The sequence below is a fragment of the Magallana gigas genome, chromosome 3 (genome assembly GCF_963853765.1).
Source record: "Magallana gigas chromosome 3, xbMagGiga1.1, whole genome shotgun sequence".
NCBI classification, from domain to species: domain Eukaryota; kingdom Metazoa; phylum Mollusca; class Bivalvia; order Ostreida; family Ostreidae; genus Magallana; species Magallana gigas.
Window position 1 is genome coordinate 35,684,302 of NC_088855.1, and position 20,849 is coordinate 35,705,150.

The 20,849-nt window shown below is 34.8% G+C and overlaps 2 protein-coding genes across 2 annotated transcripts; one reads left to right on the top strand and one right to left on the bottom strand.

The window, feature by feature from the left end:
- Positions 1 to 1,625: 1,625 nt before the first annotated feature.
- Positions 1,626 to 19,532, bottom strand: LOC105340192 (5'-3' exoribonuclease 1). Its single transcript, XM_066079468.1, has 37 exons — positions 19,355 to 19,532; positions 17,959 to 18,090; positions 17,748 to 17,848; positions 17,429 to 17,526; positions 17,181 to 17,290; positions 16,697 to 16,807; positions 16,424 to 16,512; positions 16,123 to 16,210; positions 15,498 to 15,666; positions 15,247 to 15,314; positions 14,859 to 14,963; positions 14,617 to 14,701; positions 14,202 to 14,427; positions 13,850 to 14,006; positions 13,458 to 13,577; positions 12,911 to 13,080; positions 12,638 to 12,764; positions 12,258 to 12,347; positions 12,047 to 12,156; positions 11,813 to 11,938; positions 11,385 to 11,459; positions 11,185 to 11,272; positions 10,550 to 10,756; positions 9,915 to 10,177; positions 9,385 to 9,471; positions 9,024 to 9,156; positions 8,835 to 8,903; positions 8,287 to 8,489; positions 7,447 to 8,005; positions 7,091 to 7,210; positions 6,452 to 6,709; positions 5,691 to 5,817; positions 5,192 to 5,409; positions 4,709 to 4,828; positions 4,293 to 4,395; positions 3,294 to 3,574; positions 1,626 to 3,026 (listed from the first exon to the last, which is right to left on the bottom strand). Exons 1-37 carry the CDS (start codon positions 19,427 to 19,429, stop codon positions 2,721 to 2,723), a joined length of 5,574 nt encoding a protein of 1,857 aa, XP_065935540.1. The 5' UTR covers positions 19,430 to 19,532; the 3' UTR covers positions 1,626 to 2,720.
- A 14-nt stretch (positions 19,533 to 19,546) lies between these two features.
- LOC105340191 (signal peptidase complex subunit 1) lies at positions 19,547 to 20,806 on the top strand. Its single transcript, XM_011446125.4, has 4 exons — positions 19,547 to 19,707; positions 19,879 to 19,938; positions 20,067 to 20,153; positions 20,264 to 20,806. Exons 1-4 carry the CDS (start codon positions 19,654 to 19,656, stop codon positions 20,396 to 20,398), a joined length of 336 nt encoding a protein of 111 aa, XP_011444427.1. The 5' UTR covers positions 19,547 to 19,653; the 3' UTR covers positions 20,399 to 20,806.
- Positions 20,807 to 20,849: the final 43 nt, after the last annotated feature.

Below are 20,849 nucleotides of genomic sequence, written 5' to 3' on the forward strand. Positions count from 1 at the left end.
TATATTTTTTTTTTTCATTAAAAGAATAATACAGTAAAAAAAACCTTTCCAATTCATACAGTAATAATGGTCCCACTCTTCAGGTGCTATAGTATAGTATAGTGATCAATCTTTCAATCCACCTTATTTTCATTTTCATCATTGCTAAACTGAAGGTTCAAGCAAGTGTTTCTAGTCACCTGTTGTCCAACGTCCATCTGTAAACTTTTTGACACTTCTCTAAAACCACTTTGCAAAACACCAAACTTGGTTGAAGGTTTTACATTGATAAATTAAAGGTCAAAACCTTTAAAGTTTTTAAAGGTTTAAAGGGAGATAATTACAAAAAACAGTTGAAATAGGCTGTGTGTCATAAAAAATCTTAAGAACCACTGCACCAGAACTATAAATATTTACACCAAAGTTTCTAGTTATAGTGAAGATTCTAAATTGTTAAAATCGTGACTCCCGGACTAACACTGGGGCCCCAAGAGGTGTTCAAAGTTAAACATAGAAATATATAGGGATAATGTTTAAAAATCTTCTCAAGAACTACAATGCTACAATTTGTAATATTACTATGCAAGCACCCTAACAAAGTGTATATTCAAAATTGTAAAAACTGTGACATTGGGCCATTGCTGGGGCCCCAAGATGTTATCAAATTTCAACATAGAAGTATATAGGGAAAATGTTTCAAGAAACACAATGCTGTGTTTAGTTATTTACTATGTAAGCATCTTCATATCCTCATATTAAGGTAACAGTGATATTCTTTCACTTTTTATAATGTTTGTTTCAATTCATATTACAGTTGTTTAATCTTTAATGAATTGAGAACTAGGATTATAAAATTGGTCAGTTTATACATCTTAAATCTTAAGATATAATGTTACAAAAAGGAGGCTTCTTTTTATGTTGTGTTAAATATATTGTGAATTTTTTGAATATATGAGAGTTTTACAATATTTTTAAAGAGTTCATATTGAATTTTTAAATAGGATACAAGAACTGTTGTTCAGGTGAGCGATGTGGCCCATAGGCCTCTTGTTCAGGAGTATTTTTCTTCTAACCAAAATTATGCTCATACTTCACCCATACCAGTGTTTGAGGGTAGTTTGAATCAAATAGCAAGGCCTATAAATCCTCTTTTAAAATCCTTGTCTGAGGAGTATTTATTCTCTCTTTGTCCCATTTGGCTTAAAAGCGTCTCCATAGAGTGCCCATGGATAGAGAATTCAGTGACTTTCACAATTTTCTCAAAGGTTATTGTCAGTTGATGTATGTACATTTATATGCACTGTAGTCATTGTCAGGAGAATATTCTCTCTCCCCTGGTAATGTTGATTTTAAACTTCATGCAATGGCATATATATTTTAGAATAGAGGGTGTGCAGTGACCTTTAACCAGTTACCTGGATCACAGGACAAGGTTGAAAAAAAACCCCTCTCTTTTCCCCTCCTTAGTCCAGTTTGACCGTAACTTTTTCCATAAGATTTTCTCAAGTTCAAAAGCTTTAATGTATTTAAAATCAGATAAATATCAGATATATTTTCTTATTCTTTCCACAGAAGATCAAAATACCCTTGGGGCCTTCCTGAAATCCTGCCTGTCATGGTGTGAACAAACTTGAATGTAAAATATGGATGTTGAACAAATTTTTATCTTTTACTTTTTTCAGTCAGGAATTCACAGAACATTTTATACAAAATATACATGAATATCATTCAAGAAAAATCGATAAGATGCACAACAGTACTTGTACAAGAAAACACAGTAGACAGGTAAAAAAATTGTATAACAGCTCAAAGTTCCTGGGATTCACAGAGTTCAGTTAGAGCCTACAAGTAAATAGTTTATAAAATACTTAATGTACATGTGTCTTACTAAATTTTAAACACATGTTCACATGTGCATTGTATAGTACATGAAGCAATTCATTTTAGGGGGAATGGGACATTTTAGTATTGATACATATCAAAAGTTGATTCAATCCTTTTTAAATGAATTAATAATATGTATTAAAACATTTGCATACAGAGGCATTTTGGGCTTCTTTTCTATACCTTTTTTTCTTATATAAATTCGTGAGACTGGGGAATAATCTTAATATATTCTTCATCTTAATACATGTATAAACCAAATTTGGAATTAATTATCTTTACCTTTATTCCTCCCCCAAAATAAAGAAAAATTTTAAGCACTCAGAAAATTATTAATTACGGTAGATACATTTCAAAACATCACCACAGAAAAATTACATATCACATTTTTCATAAGAAACATAAAAGAAACTACTAGTTTCTCATATCTAAAAAATATCATAACACAGAACATTCTGTAGCAGAAATGTGTTTTTGTATGAGACAAAAATAAAATGCATGAAGTTCAGTGGATTAATATTACCATTGTTACTCCAGATTCATGAATAAAATAAAATACTCCATTGATTCACTGAACACAGTTTACAATAAAAACATACTAAATCTCTGTAGTTTTAATTTTTAAAACTACAGAAAAACGTATACATGTAGTACATAATTACACATGTACATGTATGTGCACACTTGACCGTGTCCAAATTATTTTTATTGAAACTGGACGGACCGCTCTTTTGATTTGTATCACAAAATTGCAGTATACAATGCTAAAACAAGGTTTCCTCATTAAAAAAAGACTTTCCAACATGAATCAAAGTTTACAACTACAATTTAATCACTATTATAGTGCCGCTGAAAAATCAAGATGCACCGAAATTTAAGTTGGCTGCGATACGAGACCTTCTCTTGTTGTGACCCCCCTGAGCCTTGTGTGGCGACTTTTCTGAATTTTTCTGATTAGCATTTCCCTTGGTAACAGATTTGGCATCAGGACCCACTTGATTGGCAGCCTGGTTCAAGTCCCTCTTTTTACTCCCTGCTGATGTGTTTTCATGTGTCCCAGATTCTCTCTTGTTTTCCACTCTTTCTGACCCAGTCCTTTCACTTGTTTCCTGTCCAGGATCGGACTCTTTCCTTTTGTTTGGGGTTTTCTGTTGTCTTGTTACCTTGAAATAAATATAAATAAATTACGATTGGGAGATAAATATGTTGTAACTAAAAACACTTTACGTTATATCACACAAGTACCATAAATGGTACGTTGAATTTTTACAAAAAAGTTCAACAGAGAAAATTTAAAGACCTTTTCCTTCATATGAACCATTTCCTTTCATTATTAATACTAGTCTAGTAGTAACACCCTCCTTTCAACATGTACAAGAAATATTTCCTCTATAATAAATCCAAGTACAAGAATTTGTTATGTTACACACCTGCAGCGGTACAAAAGGGTTGCTGTGAGGGTCTAGGTCTGATTTCCTGTCCTCAGGGTTTGCTGCCCTGTCTCCATGTTTGCTGTTGTGACCACCAGACTGTGGCCTCCACTGACCCTGCTGATTGGGATGGTTGGGCCCCTGGTAATTACCCTGGTTCTGTTTGTTGGGACCATTATAGTACGCTGGAGGAGGTCTAAAGTTTCTATGCTGAGGAGGTACATAGAACTGTTGCATGGGAGGACCATGATGCCTTGGAAGTCGCATGTTAGGACCTATGTCTGAAATATAAGAAACACTGATTTAAAGTCATTTCTACTCACTTGGTCTCTTTCAGCACATGCTTCCATATGAACTGTAAATCATGATAAACACAATTGTATTTATGAAACTTGAATAATGAATTAACTGATCATCAATACAACTTTCACCTGCATGTAACTTGCCTTTTAAATGAACTGACCAAAAAAAAGTAACCATGTAAATGCTTTATACTGAATATTTTATGTATATGACACACATGTATATATTAAATGATAATGAATACATGTAGATCTGTACATAATCAAGCTACTACAATTTTATGTCGGTCAAAAAGTGATGCTTTGAAGACTTGCATGAATATGAGCATATGTGGCTTACAACATACAGTTACACAACATTTGTAAAAGTTAAATCCTTCTCCCTGCCATGAAGGAGCATAAGGCCAGTGCCTATACCAGGTTTCCGTGGTGCTAAGCGTTGACTCCCCCTGGATGGGACACCAGTCGTTTGCAGGTTAACCCCAAGTGTAAGCCGGTACCCAATTTCAGTTGGGTGGACTGAGACAATGTAAATAAAGTGTCTAGTCTAAGTGCACAACACACAACATCAAGTGACCACAGCAGGGTTTGAACCAGCGACCTTTTGGATACTGGCCTAATGCTCGTGACCACTGAACCATGTGCTCCACACAGTTACATGTATATAGAATCTGAATTATATCAAAACAGTTCTTACTATAGGGTGGTAGCATCTGTGGTACTGGTTTGAATGCTGAATTTGGTGAAGCTAATTGTCTCATTCCAGGTAATCCCATCTGGGCATTCATTTGCTGTCCTCCCTAAAATTAAATAATGGGATATCAAGAATAATCAAATCTACATGTACGGTGCACTCACTGCACATTTCTATACGTCCAACATCCAGAACTTCACTATCTGCATCTTTCAATATGCATACATGCACACCAAGACCAAGTGCATGTACAATGTTCATCTCTCACTCCAAAGCGAAATACTTTTAATGAATTGCACATGTAAATGCACAATGTCATATACCATGTAATTATTAATCTGTATTTCTACTGAACTTGTAATACAAAAATAAACCCAATATGCTACTTGTATTATAAATGTACATGTTTTTAATCTTACAATCTGAAGAAGAGTAATAGCTGCTGCATTTTCAATGGCTTCTTGCTGATTTCTCATCTGTGATCCCTGAAACCTAGCACCATCTGGTATTAATGTCACAATGCAGCTATAGGCACCGGGCTACAATACAAAGCAAAACATTCTTAGAATAACTACAGTATAGATTCATTTTACCTTATCTGTTGTTGTTAGAAAAAACTATTCATATACATGTAAATGTAAATATTAATGAAATTCTGGCCAGAAATAAATCTAAATAATATGTCCACCTCTAAACATGTATTGTGGTTTCAAAAAAACTTGTGGGTTTCAAAAAAACTTGTGGGCATCAAATTTTGTAGATTCCCAGAATTCCATGGTTTTGAAGATCAGATTGGCTCTCCCACTTATTTAGCCATGTTTCCTTCTTAAAGTAAAATTTTTATTTTATCGATTTGCCAAAAAATTGTGCCCAACAAACAGTGACAAGACTATACTACTCACTTGTCCAACAAAATCATATCTAGGTTCGGGTTTTCCAAGTGACCTGCACCAGGCTGCAAGATCCTGCACCGGGTTCCTACGGTGTCCCTGGGGTGTCTGGGAAGGGTGGTTCCTCTGGCCTGCCTCCTGGTGGTCGGGGGCCCTCTGTCTCTGCTTGTCCTGTCCCTGAGGGGATTGACCAGGGGCCAGCTGTGTGGTGGGAGGTAGCTGCTTGGCACCTGAGGCAAATGTACATTGTGAAATACTAAGATTGTCATGCATGTGTGGATACAGCAAATGACTGGTATTTCTATAAGTACATACTCTTGGTTCTTAATTAAAAGTAAGGAATTTTAAAATATCCATGTAAAATCAAACTCTTGGTTTCAAAGCAAAGCAATGATCACTGGAGGTCTAGTGATAAACTTTCTTGATTTTTTATCAGAGTGGATAAAAGTGTAAGGATATTTTGGTGGAAAATAAAGAAAAAAAACAACTTGTGTTTGCATGTAACATGTACCATCAAACAGTTCTTGAACTGACAACTGTCGCATGAAGTCTTTATTAGTATTAGGTTTTGATGGTGAATTTGTGTTTTCCTGATCAGAACCAATTTTCAACATCTGCTTCAGAGCTGCTGCAGTGTCCTACAAAACAAAAAATACAATCATACATCCAAACATGACCACCATTATTAAACAAATCCTGGGCTCAGGAAGAAGAACCAGACATCATTGAGATTGTGATCATCTCAAAGGGCCCGCATTCATAAAAGACATGTAGGACAAAAAACATTTTATTTTAAAAGGACTCTGTTGTGACCTTAACCTTTAACTGAGTTAAGTTCAAGGTCATTGAATATCATTTATCCAACAAGCATTCTATGAGTATAATGCCTGAAGTACAAGAGAGAGAGAGGGTCATTGGAAATGATATCCTCTGGACAAGGATATTACAATGATCTACAATGATTTTGACTTTTGACTTAGAAACTTAGTTTAAGGTTACTGTACAACCATCTTTTATCATCTAGAGGCACGTCTTAGGAAAAGTGACATTCTGAGCCAAATTGGGCTAAGGTGAGAGGAATTATGGTCCAGATAAAGATGTCAGATGAATGGATGGAGAGACTGATAGTATTAAATGCCAAAAGAGCAGATGGACAGATGGATGACTATTCTTTATAAGGTGCCAAAGATCAGGGCACTATAACTACTTCATATTTTATTTACATGTAATGGACTCTCTCACCAATATTTGATTTTCATATCTTTCACTAACCTCAGCATTTGGTGATTTTTCTTTAGCTGTCTGCTCCTGGGCAGACTTGGCCTGATTGAACAGTTGCTCCAGCGTGGTGCTGGGGGGCTTCTGGTCGGCGCCACTCTGAGGAGCCTGGGGACTGGGGACCTTGTCCAGGGCCGCTGCTGCTTGGTCCAGGGTGATAGGCTTAGTTGTCTCCTTGGGTTTGCTGGATGTGCTGGATGACTGTAACTCTTTCCACATATTTGCAAACTCACTTTGTCCATCAGGAATACTCTGCAAACAGATAAAAAATGCCATACAAATAACATTCAGCATTTATAGTGAAGATTGTAAATTACATATTTGTTATATATAGGTACTATGTATAATTACATGTTACTGTACATTACATCATCATCATTTTGTACTGTCTATTCAGTTGCCAAGAATGTTGAAATGCCCATATCTCATACCTTGTAGTAATTAAAGAGAGAGAGAGAGAGAGAGAGAGAGAGAGAGAGAGAGAGAGAGAGAGAGAGAGAGAGAGAGAGTATCATGAAACTTGAACAGGCAATATATGCACATGTATTTGTTAATTGTAGCACCAATTATTACTAGGATTGGTTAAAACTGCATTGGGTTTTTCTGATAGCTGACTAATAATTGTTTATGTACCTTTCTTGAGCTGTCGTCCTTTTTGGCCTGCTGAGTTACTTTGGGTGTCACAAAGGTGGGCTTCACCGAATCACTGCCATCAAAACTCTGCTGTCTTAAATCTACATCCCTTTCCTTACTCTGTAAAAACAATAAGTCAACATACTAGTCAATAACATATAGTAGTCAACTACTGTAAAATCAAGAAAGGCACATCTAGTGGATTTTAAATTCTCGCTTTAGTTTTTCTGACAGATGTAAACTAAATGAAACTATGTTAAAAATGTAGTGTTGGCGATTTTATATTTTTGCAATTTGATGCAGAACGGTTGAATTGCAGAATTAAGTACTCGCGAAAAATAAGGAATCTACAGTACCTGTGATTTATTCTGCTGTGACTTGATCTGGTTCTCCCTCCGGTTCTCTTCCTTCTGCTGCTGTCTCACGTCCCTGCCTCCATTCTGACCCCGCCTCCAACTGTCTCCATTATCGTTCTCCCCTCTACGCCAGGAACCTTCTGAACTGTGACCTCTATTGTTAAAACCATCATAGTTTATATTAGCCTGGTAGTCTCCGCAATACCCCCTCTCCCACTGTGAATTTCTCTGTCCCTTATTATACCCCCACTCCTTATCGTAATCCTGGTTCCTGCTGTTATCGTTCCGATTTTTCAGGCTACTGTATGACCCTTGACTTCCCCGGGAAGCATCGGCATAGGAATTGAACCCCCTACTTTGGTTTCCTGAGGGATAGGACTGCTGCCTTTGTTGGTACTGTCCCCCTGAGTAGCTTTTGCTGTTCTGGAACTGTCCACCACGTTGTTGTTCCTGGGCTGTTTGTGACCTTTGGTCTTTTGCAGCCCCATTTTTACGACATCCATGGGTGATATTGATCATTGCTGCTGATTGAAGTCTGTATCCTCTTTCTGAAGATCCCCTGAAAGTGATCATTCAATTGATACTTAGCAAACTTGGAATAATTTTTAACAATTAATCATTTTTCAGTACTCAAAAAGTGGTTATTCATGAGCTTGGTTAAGTATGCGTTTTCTGTAGTTAAGCAATACGTGTTTGCATTATTAGCCACTCTAAGGTTTTAATTCTTTGTACCTTATGCGCAGGGGTATTTTATGCGGTTTAAAGCTTAACTAGTGTAAATTTCCCCCATGCATAAACCTCCCTCCTGCCCCACTTTTACAGTAACCCTTTCGCTTCTACCTGATAACTATTCCTCCAGGGAATTCCTCATCAAATATGATATCGTATATTGCATCTGCATCCTTTTCCCCTTTCTGGATTCCCACCACTGTCCCCCGTAGACCGAAGGGTACTGAGTAGCCAGTCCTAACGTTAACCACTCTGTCAAACATCTCGTACTGAACGGTGGGGTCTGGTACCACACCTCCTTGGATAATTAGAGGCTGAAAAAGATATATATGGAGACTCACTATGTTTACTCAAAGAAATTTTTAAATAGAAGATAAGATTAAAGAGTAGATCTAATAGAGTAGTAAACTTCATTATTTATTATAATGATTAATATATCAGTTAATGGAGTTTAAGTACTATAAGAGTCATGTGAAAAAGCAATCAACTTTGAATGCACCATAGAAGGGTATTTGCACATTTAATGTACCGGTTTATGTACATGTACTGTGTACAGTGAATGTCAAAACACAATTTTTAAAAGAAAAATATACCACTATGAATGAATCTGATTAAAAAGGGACTTAGATAGGTAAGTCAATACATGTTATAGCTCTTACCTTGTACAATAGATAAGGTTTCACTTGCATCTTCACTTTCTTAACATTCATCTTCTTTTTATTCCTCTCCTTCAGTTAAAAAAAGCCACATATCAATACAACTCAATATTCCAGCAATTATTTTAACAAAGAAACACATACAGTTGTTGTTGAGATATTTGTTTCTGTGAGTGACCCTGGTGACCTTACGTTGATGGTCTGAGCCTCTTTCTGGATGGCCTGGACCACTCCTTCGTCGAGCACATTGGCGCCCACTTTCTGGGGTTTGATCTGGGAGCAGGGCAGGGACTTCACGTACTCCACTACATTCTCCATGGTCTCTCTGCATAAAATAAAACATCAGATATAAATTGCAAAAAAATATACATTGCATCATAAAACTAATATCTGAGTGAGTCAATATTCAATATTCATAAATAAAACTATTAAGAAATATTCTAATTTTTAAAAATAGATCTATGCTAAACCCACTTAGTGAATCAAAGTCTCTGGATTTTTAAAATATATACATGTAATCATGTGTATGTCTGACTTTAAAAAAATTCAGTACCTCAAATTTTTAAAGATATCTTCTTCATAGATCACATCATTCTTTTCTCTGTCCATGTTAGCAACAATGTCCCAAAGTTCTGGGAATCTACAGAGAAACAAAATACATTACCCAGGTACTATGTACAGTATAAACAGATGAAGCCAGATTAAGTTAGAAACTCAATGTACTTATATGTAATATATCTGACTGATATTTTAAACTCACTTAAAACTATATGTACATGTACATGATGACAAGAAGGGTAATCATTATATTTTTCTGCAAATCTATATCATTCAATCATGAATGATATAATGTCAACCTTCATGATTATTTTTAACTTTGAGTTTTAATCAATGACAAAGAGTACCAAAGTTCTATCTTCGCATGTATATTTCAAAAATTAGAAGGAAATTAATGTATACAGTAAAACTGACCAAAAAAGATAAATTAATGTAAAGTCACATCTATTCATTGAAATTTCCAAATTTGATAGACTAAGTAAAAAAAAACCATTTTAAAAGTCTCAATATTAAACTTATTTTTACTTTTCTAGGTATTCTAGAACGGTGTCTGAGGCTTTCTGGGAGTACAGCCATCCCTCTGGGGTTAATCTGGTATAACCTGGGATTTCCTCACACTTCTTAGTAAACTTCAGGTTCAGACCAATGTTCACCATGTGAGCATCTTTGGGATTTGCCCGAGATCCAGGTTTGATGAATATACAGCCAGTGATTCGTGACAGAAAGTGGGAGCCGATTCCCAGCCACTGGGCTGCTTGGAACGAGGTGTAATACTGCTGGTTGTACCTCTGTTGAAACATAAATTGTGACTGTCGGATGAGACAAAGAGACATACACAGCTTACATATTCATGTTTAAGAATGCATTTCATATATTTACATGTACATGTATAAACTTAAAGGTTTCATTTATATTCCTGAGCATCAAATTTTCATAGATTAAGTAAAAATTACAGTTTCAAGAATAAGTAAATTCCTGGCCAATGATCCTATCAATACAAAATAACTGTTATTAAATAATGCACTTCAATGATTTTTCAAATTTATTGATCAACTCTAAAATAAAAAAAAAAAATTGGTGTATGCAACAAATATTGAGGAAACTTCACATTATGACACATTCAACTACATGTTTGTCTTATTTCATTGAACATTACAAACCTCGGTATCATTAAACTTTGCTAGGTTGGGTTCCTCCAGGGTGGTGACGTTGATCCTGACCCTGGGGCTCTCTCCTTCCTCCACATCTAACACCTCCCCCTGACAGCCGTAGTGTGGCCACCCTAACATGAAGGCCACCTCACCCACAGGGAACAACTCAGACAGGGTCTTGTACTGGCAGAAACTGGGGTCATGGACTGAAATGTCCTGAAACCAAAGTAAAAAATGCACTATAATTTAACTGTAATATAATGTGAAAATGCCTTTTACTTGGCTGTGTATTTTTTTTTATGGTTTAAGCACAACTCAGCTTTTGCTAAGTCAATGTCATGCATACAGAATATATAAAAATAAATGTAGATACAGATATAGATCAATCAAATCTATGCTACATGTATGCTAAGTTGCTGAAATACTTTCCCACCAAATATCATACAGTTACATGCTTAATATAACACATTTAAATTCTACGGACTAAATGATTTTTTTATTTTAAGCATAAAATACAAGTACCGGTATATACATGTACTGATAAATATACATGTAAATGTACAAGCATTTTACAAGGTCATACATTCATATGAATTTACCAGTTCATATTAACATGAATAAAGTGTATGTTAACAATAACTAACCTTGACTGTGGCCTGGTAAACAAACGGAACCGGGTTTTGAGAAAACTGCTTCTGAAGGGTAATCACTCCATGTGATCCACAACCAAACCTTCAAAATAAAAATAATTAGGGCTATTGCTGACATTGCTTTAGGCATACTTTTGATAATCACAAAATTAATGTTATTTAATGAACATACTAGAATGTAAAAAGTTACTTACGTTCTACCATTCATTGGCAAAGCTTTTAACAAGACTGAGGTATTTCCTATCACAACACCCAAACGGTCATGGTATCTGGAAATCAAGCATACCATTGTGTAAAAATCGTTATTCATAACTCTGAGACAAAAGACAAATGGTTTGTGCAAATTTTAATATTACATATACATGTACATGATACAGAAACTTAAGTAAAATAAAAATATCTTATTGACTAATTGGATCTGTAGAAGATTTTTGAAATACACAACCATTATTTTCATTGTTCTCTTGGGAGAGAGCCTAGCCATTCATTTGAACAACCAGAAAGCCTTTTGCCAAAGGATTTTTTTGGGTCAGGTTCGGTTGAAATTAACTAATTGTTCCAGAGAAAAGGTAAAAATTTGAAAAAAAACCCTGCACATTTTGACCATTGTAACTTGAGTTACCTTTCCTTGATGCTGGAGACCTCCTTTTGCCAGATATTGCACTCAGAGTTGTTCAAAACTTCTTTCACAATCTCTTTGACTTTTGGACCTTTCCCTCCCTTCTGATGGGCTTCCACCAGTACATACCTTTAGGTGGAATTGATTCATTAATAATACAGGTAGGTGATTTTCTACTGGTTTCACAAAAAGGCTTGACATATTTAAGTCATACATGTACAGTAAGCTGTTATTTACCTGTCTGTATCATTTGACACCTGAACCACTTTCGCTTCAAACAAATGAGGCCATCCTACATAGGTTGTGTTTCCCAACAATGTCTCTGCAACATCCTCAATATCTACTGGCTGGAATAAATTATCACAACAATTTACATATTAGTTCCAAATTACATCTCCTGATAAGATGCCCACGTACTGTGGTTTCACTGCACCCTAACTATACTCACTTTATCTGGATCTTCCAATATTTCCAGCATCATGTTTTCATTTCTGCTATTCATCTGAAATACTTTAACTCCTTCCTTCTTCAAGAAGGCCTGCCAATTAAAAAGCAAAAAATACATATATGTACATAGCAAAACTTTGGTACCTGTTCATATTTGAAAGACCAATATCTTTATTATGAGAAGTTGAAAAGCAAATGGGTTCGAGAAAATTCATACATTGTGTTTAAGAGTGGAAAACTTTCTATTTCTTGTCAATTTTGTGAGGGAAGGAAATTAATTTTTTCTATATACATGTACATGTATTATGTATCTTTGAGTTTACTGAATTTACAAATTGCACCTTCAGTGGTACTGTATATTTGTGAGAGTAGGATATTTACCTTGTGGGGTATGTGTTTGAGGGTGGGAAAACCAGGAAAATAGACATCCAGTCGGACTTGTGGCATGAGGCCCTTCACCATTTTGTCTGGGTCCACTCTAAATGCATCGACTCCAAGCTCTCTCAATCTAAACATAAATATATATATCAATGAAGTGTACCACATTTCAATAGGGAGTAGATAACATGTGCAGAGAAAAACTAAAATTTATTTGTTCATTTACTCTTCCTAGTATAAATCAAGATAGAAAATGTAAATCCTGATCAATCTTACCTGGCATGGTTGTTAATGATATCTTGGAAAACACCAGGCAGTGTTGAAGTACACGGCTCTAGCATGTCAGGTGTGTAATCATACAAAAGGCAGGGTCCATGAGCATTCCGTTTTTTCTCACTGGGCGACAGCTGATTTTCCACCGATTTCATTGCTTCTAACAACCTTGCCTGCAAGGCAACACAAAAATTAATATATATAAACATTTGAACATACAGTGTTTATTTTCTTTAAAACTGCATGATGTGAACATGTATTTCGACTTAATCAGAGTGTATTTTCAGAGAATTTTCATTTTTTTAAAGATCTTTTCAATTTCCTGATACAAACAGAACTTGTGTATCTCAGATAATGTACATGTATGTAATCTGTAGATGGAGACTTCTGAACATACATGTACATGTGTCTTGTACTCAAATACCTGTATAAAGCATATATTATGGTCACATTTCACACCTTTATTACCCATATACATGTACATAAACATTTACATACAATTAAACAAGAATATATAATTTATTAAACATTAACCCTGTGAACCACCCACCTCATCAATGAATGGAATGAGGACCACCGCCTCCCACTCCTGTTGTTTACCATTCAGGTCAGTCTGGAAATCTACTGGATAAAAGTCTATCACAGGCGAAATATCCTGAGTCATTAGTTTCTGCAATCAGACGAAAAACACATCATTATTTACGAACAAAATGTATAAAGCACTGTACCCGGTATATGTGTTTTATACAGCAAATGAATACAATTCAATTAAGTTATTCATTGATAGAGAAGAATCAAATGGAAAGGGAAAATTCCCATTGAAATTGCTTATAGGCTTAGAATCACAAGAACTTGCTTCTGTGAAGAAGTTTCCTGTGTTATTATATAAGTTGAAGGGTACACTCCACCATAGAAACCAATGCTTGTGCCCGAGAGACTGACCTGATAGGGCTCTGGTAGGAGCTCTTTGCTTGCTGCTGGTAACACAGCCATCAGCTGTTGGAATGGCAGGAATGGTGATCCCATTTCAAACTTGATCTCCATGTCCTTAAAGTCTGTAACATCGCTGATGTAGGGCGCATAATGATGTGGGTAAAACCTGCAGATTAACATTTTGGTACATTAAATGATCACTTTTCCCCACATTGAAAATTTGAACAGGACTATCAGTATAATGAAAATTTATTAAAAAAAAACGAAAAAGATATAAACTCTTAAAAATTTTAACTACTGAGTGAATGAGAATATAGATTTACTGCTTTTTGTGCAGTAATAAGACTCCCTGTTTTCTCACCAGCTCCAAGATGGAACACCCTCAAAGTAGTAGAGCAGGATCCACTGAATGGCCCTCACGTACTCCTCACACTGATCCCGCAGTACCTGCTTGTCAACGTCCTCATACTCCAGCTTAGTCATGTAGTAGTTCCTCTTATGGAGGCGGAATTCCTCGTCAAACGTATCGCTATCCTCGTCCTCCTCCTCTGCCAAATCCTCTGTATCCTCATCTAACTGAGCCTTCTCTGATGACAGATATGAAACAAAATTATACACAATGTGCATATACACTGCACAAGAGATAATTACAGAATGTTCAGTTGTTTAAGAAAGGTACAGGTAGTAGCAATTGCTGATCTTAAGAAGTTACTGTATCTTTAAGTAATATACTGTACATGTATATGTACACCGTACTCATCAAATATCCAGCTTACCCTGATTTTTACTCGGCTGACCCTCCACCTCACTATTATCCAGAGACTCCAGTAACAAAAACTGGTTCAGATTATCCTTCTTGTTCTGAAATGATGAAAGTAAATTCATTTTAAACTGGGTAAAAATTTTTAAAGTAGTTTTACAGGTATACACATGTACATATATCAATTAAAGCATCTGCATAGTTAATCTGGTTAAAATTGTTCAGAAGTTTTACAGATACATGTAAGATTCTGCACACCTTCCTGGAATTTCCCTCCATCTGCTCTTTTTCTGATCTTTCAGCTGTCTTTCCTTCAAACCATTTGAGATCTGTGAAAACTTCACTGAATTTATCCAAATCAAACTGCAAAAATAAACAAACATATACTAAATCAGAAATTTTATTTTACTTACATGATAAATTTAAGTAAATGTACTGCATCTGTTCAACATCAAAAACTTTCTCTTGTAAAAATGTAAATGTAACAATATTAAATGTAAATATAACTGCCAAAAATATCATTTAAATATATTTATTTCTACATTAGATTTTCTTTCATGTAAAAATATTGTGTCTGAGTTTAACATGTAGACAGAGAATATAAAGACAAAAATCTTTAATCATATTAATGATTTTTATGTCTTACTTTTGCCAGTTCCTTCATGTATCTGTCAAATCTTTCTAGATTCAAATGACCACCTTCATTCATGTACCCTACAGTAGTTATAAAACATATTACTACATGAATTTAAAGCATTCAAAGCTCCTGGAATTGTTTCATTTAATTATGTAATGAATTTTAAAGCAAATTAATATCAATGTAAACATAAACACAAAGTTCCCTTCTATGACTTTTAATATGGAAATCAAAGACATTATTCTAGATAAAAGTGTTACCTCCGCATTCAGGGAGGATTGTCATGTAGGTTTTCCAGAGTAAAGGGAGAGCATCATGCTGTATGTGTAAGTGGGGGAGGTGCGGGATGAAATCATTGCCCACTAAGAAACCCATCAAAATCCAGTCATCAATGATGTTCTCCAGGCTGTAACCAAATGGCAGCTTGTCCTAAATCAATTTTAAAAAAATTCCCAAGATTTGAACACACAATGTCATGTTAATTACAGGTCATATCATCAGTCAAGTACATGTTCTGTGAATTAATAGGTATTCTTCTGGCATATATGTCATCCATGGATTATTTACAGACAATGGTCCTATCAATACAATTTGATATCAGATGTCTTTCTTAGATGAGCATTTGATCTCTGTGGATCAACTCAACCAAAAAAAAAAAAAAAATGGCGCTCAATGAATACTGATGACTGCAAAATCAGTCAATTCTTTAGGGATTTGTGAAATGGGCAGATGTTTTTCCCATAAATGTTGTAAATATAAATTTGATCTGACACTGAACTGACAACTGAACTTTTTAGGCATTTGAACACCAATACTATGTGACTTAGGTAGATAAAATTATACCTATTAACTAAGTAGCCATGTAAAAAGATACATATAGTTTACCTTCAGAGAGGAGAATTCAAAATCAAGATACTCTCTGAACAGAGAGAGGTGAAGAAGGTGAAAGGTGGTCTCTTCAGGTGTGGCTGGTCTATAAATTACAAAAACAACCCAACACATTACAAGATTTATAAAATATACAGTGCACTTAAAGAAATTATCCACAGATAAAGGTAACATTAACCTATGACCCCCCCCCCCCCCCCACACACACAACTGCAAATATTTGATTACCATCAAAACATATATCAATAATACACTGTATACAGAATGTAAGGCATTTTTTCCTTGAACACAGGCATACCTTTTGTTCCTGTCTTTTTTCCCACCAAACCTGACTTCCTCTCTCAACAGTGAGAAATGTGGTTCATGTGTGGCCAAACCCAGCATCATCTGTCAACATCGAATAAACAATGCATATGATTCTTCAGTCAAAATGTAAATTTAAAAGAAAAAACATTCTGAAAAGCACACTCTTTAATTAATTTATAATTTATATTAACAAGTTATAAGACAGGGATATATTATATCTACAGAACTAATCCATTGTAATCAGCATGTTATGATCATCACTCACCAGATCTGCATCCAATCCATACAGACAGTGGCGTGTGTTCGCGTCGTAGTCTGGCTTAGATTTTTGACATCTGATAAAGTCCATGACCTTATGTTCCCCTTCCCCTGGTGTCTAAAATATAAAGCAAAAAGCTGTGTAAAATGCAAAGAGGTCACACCCTTTTTCCTTTAAAATTAAAAATAATAAAGTTGGAGGTATTGATATGGTGTAAAAGTGGGTACAAATTTACCGGTACACTAGTTATTAAGGAAGCTAACAAATTAAATCATAATTTACCATTGTTATAAATGGCCACTTTTTACAGCATCACCTTGTAAATAAAACCCCCAAAAAACTTGTAATAGTAATACAGTAAAATATCTAATTATGAACAATTTGGTCTAAGTGGATGAAGAGAAAATCAGAAAGGCTGAATTGTTCAAAGTACAATACAATATTCCATGTACAACAATGTATGTATTTAATCACTATCTTAGGATTTTACCTCATGTCCAGATAGGTACACGTCCACTCCATGCCATAGTGGATCACTGGAAATTTTACTGGTAACAAAATACTTTAACTGTTCGTGTAGCTTCACCATGAACTCTGTTCCTGTAAGAGGCAAAGAAGAAAAGTTATTTCTGTTTCAGTGACATTTGATTTCAGAAATTGTGAAGAAAATATTGAAAGTGTGGCCAGAATACACATTACAGAATATGACAATGATTATGGCAAACCAGAATACTTTACCTGGGGTGATGCAATTTGAATCAAATCTCTTTTCTGTAGGCAGAGTTTCCCCGGATTCTCTGGCCTTTCTTTCCAAAGCCTCTGCTTCTCGTGCAGACCTAAAAATTAAGTTATATATGAAATATTGAAAAATATCAACTATCAATTTCCATCTTTATGAAAATGCATACAACTGCCAGTATATAAAATAGCAAGAAAGACAGATATTACACTATTTGTATGTGGCAGCTCTTTTCTTTCTTATTTTTTCAGTTCTTGAAGTAAGTTCAGTGTCAAATTTACATTATAAGCATAATTAGACAGAATATGCTATTCAGACCTAAATCTTCTGCCACGCTGCTGGTTCATTTTTGCTCTTGGTGCTACTCCATCTATTGCCATGAAAAACACTTTCCTGGGTTTAATCATTCGAAACAAAAACTACAAAGAAGAAAAATTCATTAATAACTTCATCACAACTTAGAACATAAAAGGAGTTGAATCAGAAAAATGTGTACCGGTACTAGTTCAAAAATTCATTTTTTCTTTACCTCCAGATAATGAAAAATATCCTTAAATATTTTCTCCTCTGTTATTCTAAAGTGAGGATTATCATCTTCGGGATGTGAGCAAACATGGATGATACCATTCATGTCCAAATATAAGTTGTCAAATTCAGGAATCTGCAAAAATTTGTAACATTGAGGATATTTAATACTCTTAATAGTCTGTATATTGCTAAGGTATTTACCAGTATCAAATAGATTGAACAAATTTCAAAGTGCAAATTAAAAGAATTCAAAATTAAGATTTTTATTTTAAAACACTTATGGTAAATTCAGTACCCTAAATACAAAAACTTTATACTTTTAATGAATTTAGAATTGTACTTAGATGTGAACAACGTACATGTACTATTCAAAGAATTTGTATTTGGACAGAAAATTTACTTCATATCAATTTGAATATGTTGTCATTGGTGTGTTTTTTCTATATTCCAGGAACTTGTCAAAAGAAACATCTCAAATGATTGCAATAGTCTGTTCTAGGTGTACCTATTCCATGCACTTGTCTGTGTTGAAATGTGCCATAAAAGCATAACATAATACATGGTTTCTAACTTCAAATTAATTGGAGCATAACCCTCATGTAAATTGTAACCTTTTAATTTATACTATCAAATGAAGCACACTTACACTGTCCAAGCTTTGTACTAATCATTTTGAGGTGTGAAATTACTTGGTGAGCAAGGTTTAAATACCATTTACATGTATGAGTGATAATTAAATGCCTGCAGTCATGCAATATATGATTTTGGGGAAACAAACAGGCATTTGAAATCCAAATGTCAAAATGAGAGTAAAAAGCAACAAATGATAGGCTATGCTAATCACTCTGAAAGTGAAAGTTATTGCAATTCATAGAAAGGGTACTGTGCTCCACAAATATAAGTTATTATAGATACCTGAGGCTTGTTAAACAGCGAGGGTGCTTGACAAAAGCCTGCATCAAATATTTTGGTGAGCGCTTTCAAGCACTTGTATAGATACCTGACGCTTAATTGTTAAACAGCGAGAGTGCTTGACAAAATACCCTATCCATGTATCAAATATTTTGGCGAGCGCTAGTGAGCACTTGCTCTGCTACGCATGCATCTTATGTGCAATTCAAAGTGAACATAATCACCGATAAAAGAGTCTATGATAAGATGATATAAGGATGTAATTGTTCTTTACATAAAGTGCAAATATATTACTACACCTGCATCAAAGTCCTGAGGTCCCAAACAGATATTGGAACATACGTGCTTATAAATAACCATTTCATTGTTTCCTGATTTGTTTTATTACACTTGTGAAAGTTTGAGATTCACCAACTGTCCTCTTTGACAAAAGCCGGGAATCATTCCAATTTCAAACCTAAATTTTAATAAAAACTATAATTTACCTGATATTCCTTGACGGTCTCGCTGAGACATGGATATCTTTCACTAACCCATCTATAGAACTTTGGTACACCCATGCTGATTATTCTTTGTAAGAAAACATATACGAATCTATACAATCTTTGTAAAATATGTGTCAAATTGTGAAACAATCTTCTTCTTCACCGGAAGTTGTGTTATTGTATACTTTTCATAACTTCTCCACGTTGAAGAGCTCCACTTAACTTACACGACAACTTCCCTTTTTCATTCTCTTCATTCTTATTCTGAATAGTTTTGGGAAAGAAGTTTTGACTTCAGCATGGACTTAATGCAGTTTCTACCTGAATCGTTTAAGAAGATTCCATGCCACATGGTAGCGTTATAACGTTTATTCAATTTTAAATATTCTAATGTAAATGTCCTCCATATGTTAGCGTTTGAATTTCCTCGTAACAAGATTAACTTATCTATTTTACCTTGATGTATAAGACATATTCTATGTATACATACGGTTAAGCAGCATACTGCATGAAACTATTTACAGGACTATGAGGGACAGAAGCGAGCAGAACAGCTATTTCAAGTCATCATCATTTTATTTGGGGTAAGTTGTGAAAGAGAAAATAATACAAAAAATGTCATTAGAAATTAATGGCTACAAATAAAGCAGATTTTTAAAGTTAAAATATGTTTAAATCAAAATTAAAATATATATTATTTTCATCATTGCAGGTTGTAGGGTTCATTTGGGGTTACATCTGTCAACAGTTCTCACAGACCATGTACATCTTACTTGCTGGATTTGCACTATCATGCATTGTAAGTAAAACTCCAATCTGTAGTTCACAAAGAGAGCTTACTATTGTTTTTTTCTTAAAATTATTTATTCTATGTATATGTTCAAAATAAAAGAATGTTCCTTTGTTTAGTTGACTCTACCTCCTTGGCCAATGTTCAGACGAAAACCCCTCCAGTGGCAGAAAGAAAGGCCAGAACCATCATCAGATCAAAAGGAGGCCAGTACTCCATCCCAGACTTCTCAGAAGTCAAAGAAAAAGAAGTAAACTTGGACCAAAATCAATAGGTGTTGGTGTTGTTATGACGTGATATAATATTTGTGTATGTGAATCTGAGGTGACTGCAACTGTGTGAGGATTTTCAAGACTATTCAACATCATTCTGCAACACGTTTAGTGTGCTGCAATTGATTATCTCATTTCAGAAAAAATCTCATCCCCTTTTATCTACTTTTAAATATTAATAATGCAAATTGTCATTGAATCTGAAGATCATAATCACTGATGCATTTTAGGTAAAGAAATCATGGAGTCATTTGAATTCACTTCTTGAAATATATAGTGCAATAGTTATACATGTACTATAAGGCTTTTTACATGTGAATACATGTATTTGTATATGAGAATGTTGACACTTGTCATTAAAGATATAAAAATAAATGTCTGAATATGTAATTCTTTCTTTTGATTTTTATCTTTTCAACATCAACAGTGGATT

Bases quoted from the DNA above. Each gene is read 5' to 3' on its own strand.
- LOC105340192 (XM_066079468.1), bottom strand. From the start codon at position 19,429: ATGGGTGTACCAAAGTTCTATAGATGGGTTAGTGAAAGATATCCATGT. The intron at 12,157-12,257 runs GTGAGTATAGTT...AATTTATTCCAG, and splicing joins TATTGGAAGATCCAGATAAA to CCAGTAGATATTGAGGATGT. The intron at 3,575-4,292 runs GTAAGAACTGTT...CTTATATTTCAG, and splicing joins ACAGATGCTACCACCCTATA to ACATAGGTCCTAACATGCGA.
- LOC105340191 (XM_011446125.4), top strand. From the start codon at position 19,654: ATGGACTTAATGCAGTTTCTACCTGAATCGTTTAAGAAGATTCCATGC. The intron at 19,939-20,066 runs GTAAGTTGTGAA...TCATCATTGCAG, and splicing joins TCATCATCATTTTATTTGGG to GTTGTAGGGTTCATTTGGGG. The intron at 20,154-20,263 runs GTAAGTAAAACT...TCCTTTGTTTAG, and splicing joins GATTTGCACTATCATGCATT to TTGACTCTACCTCCTTGGCC.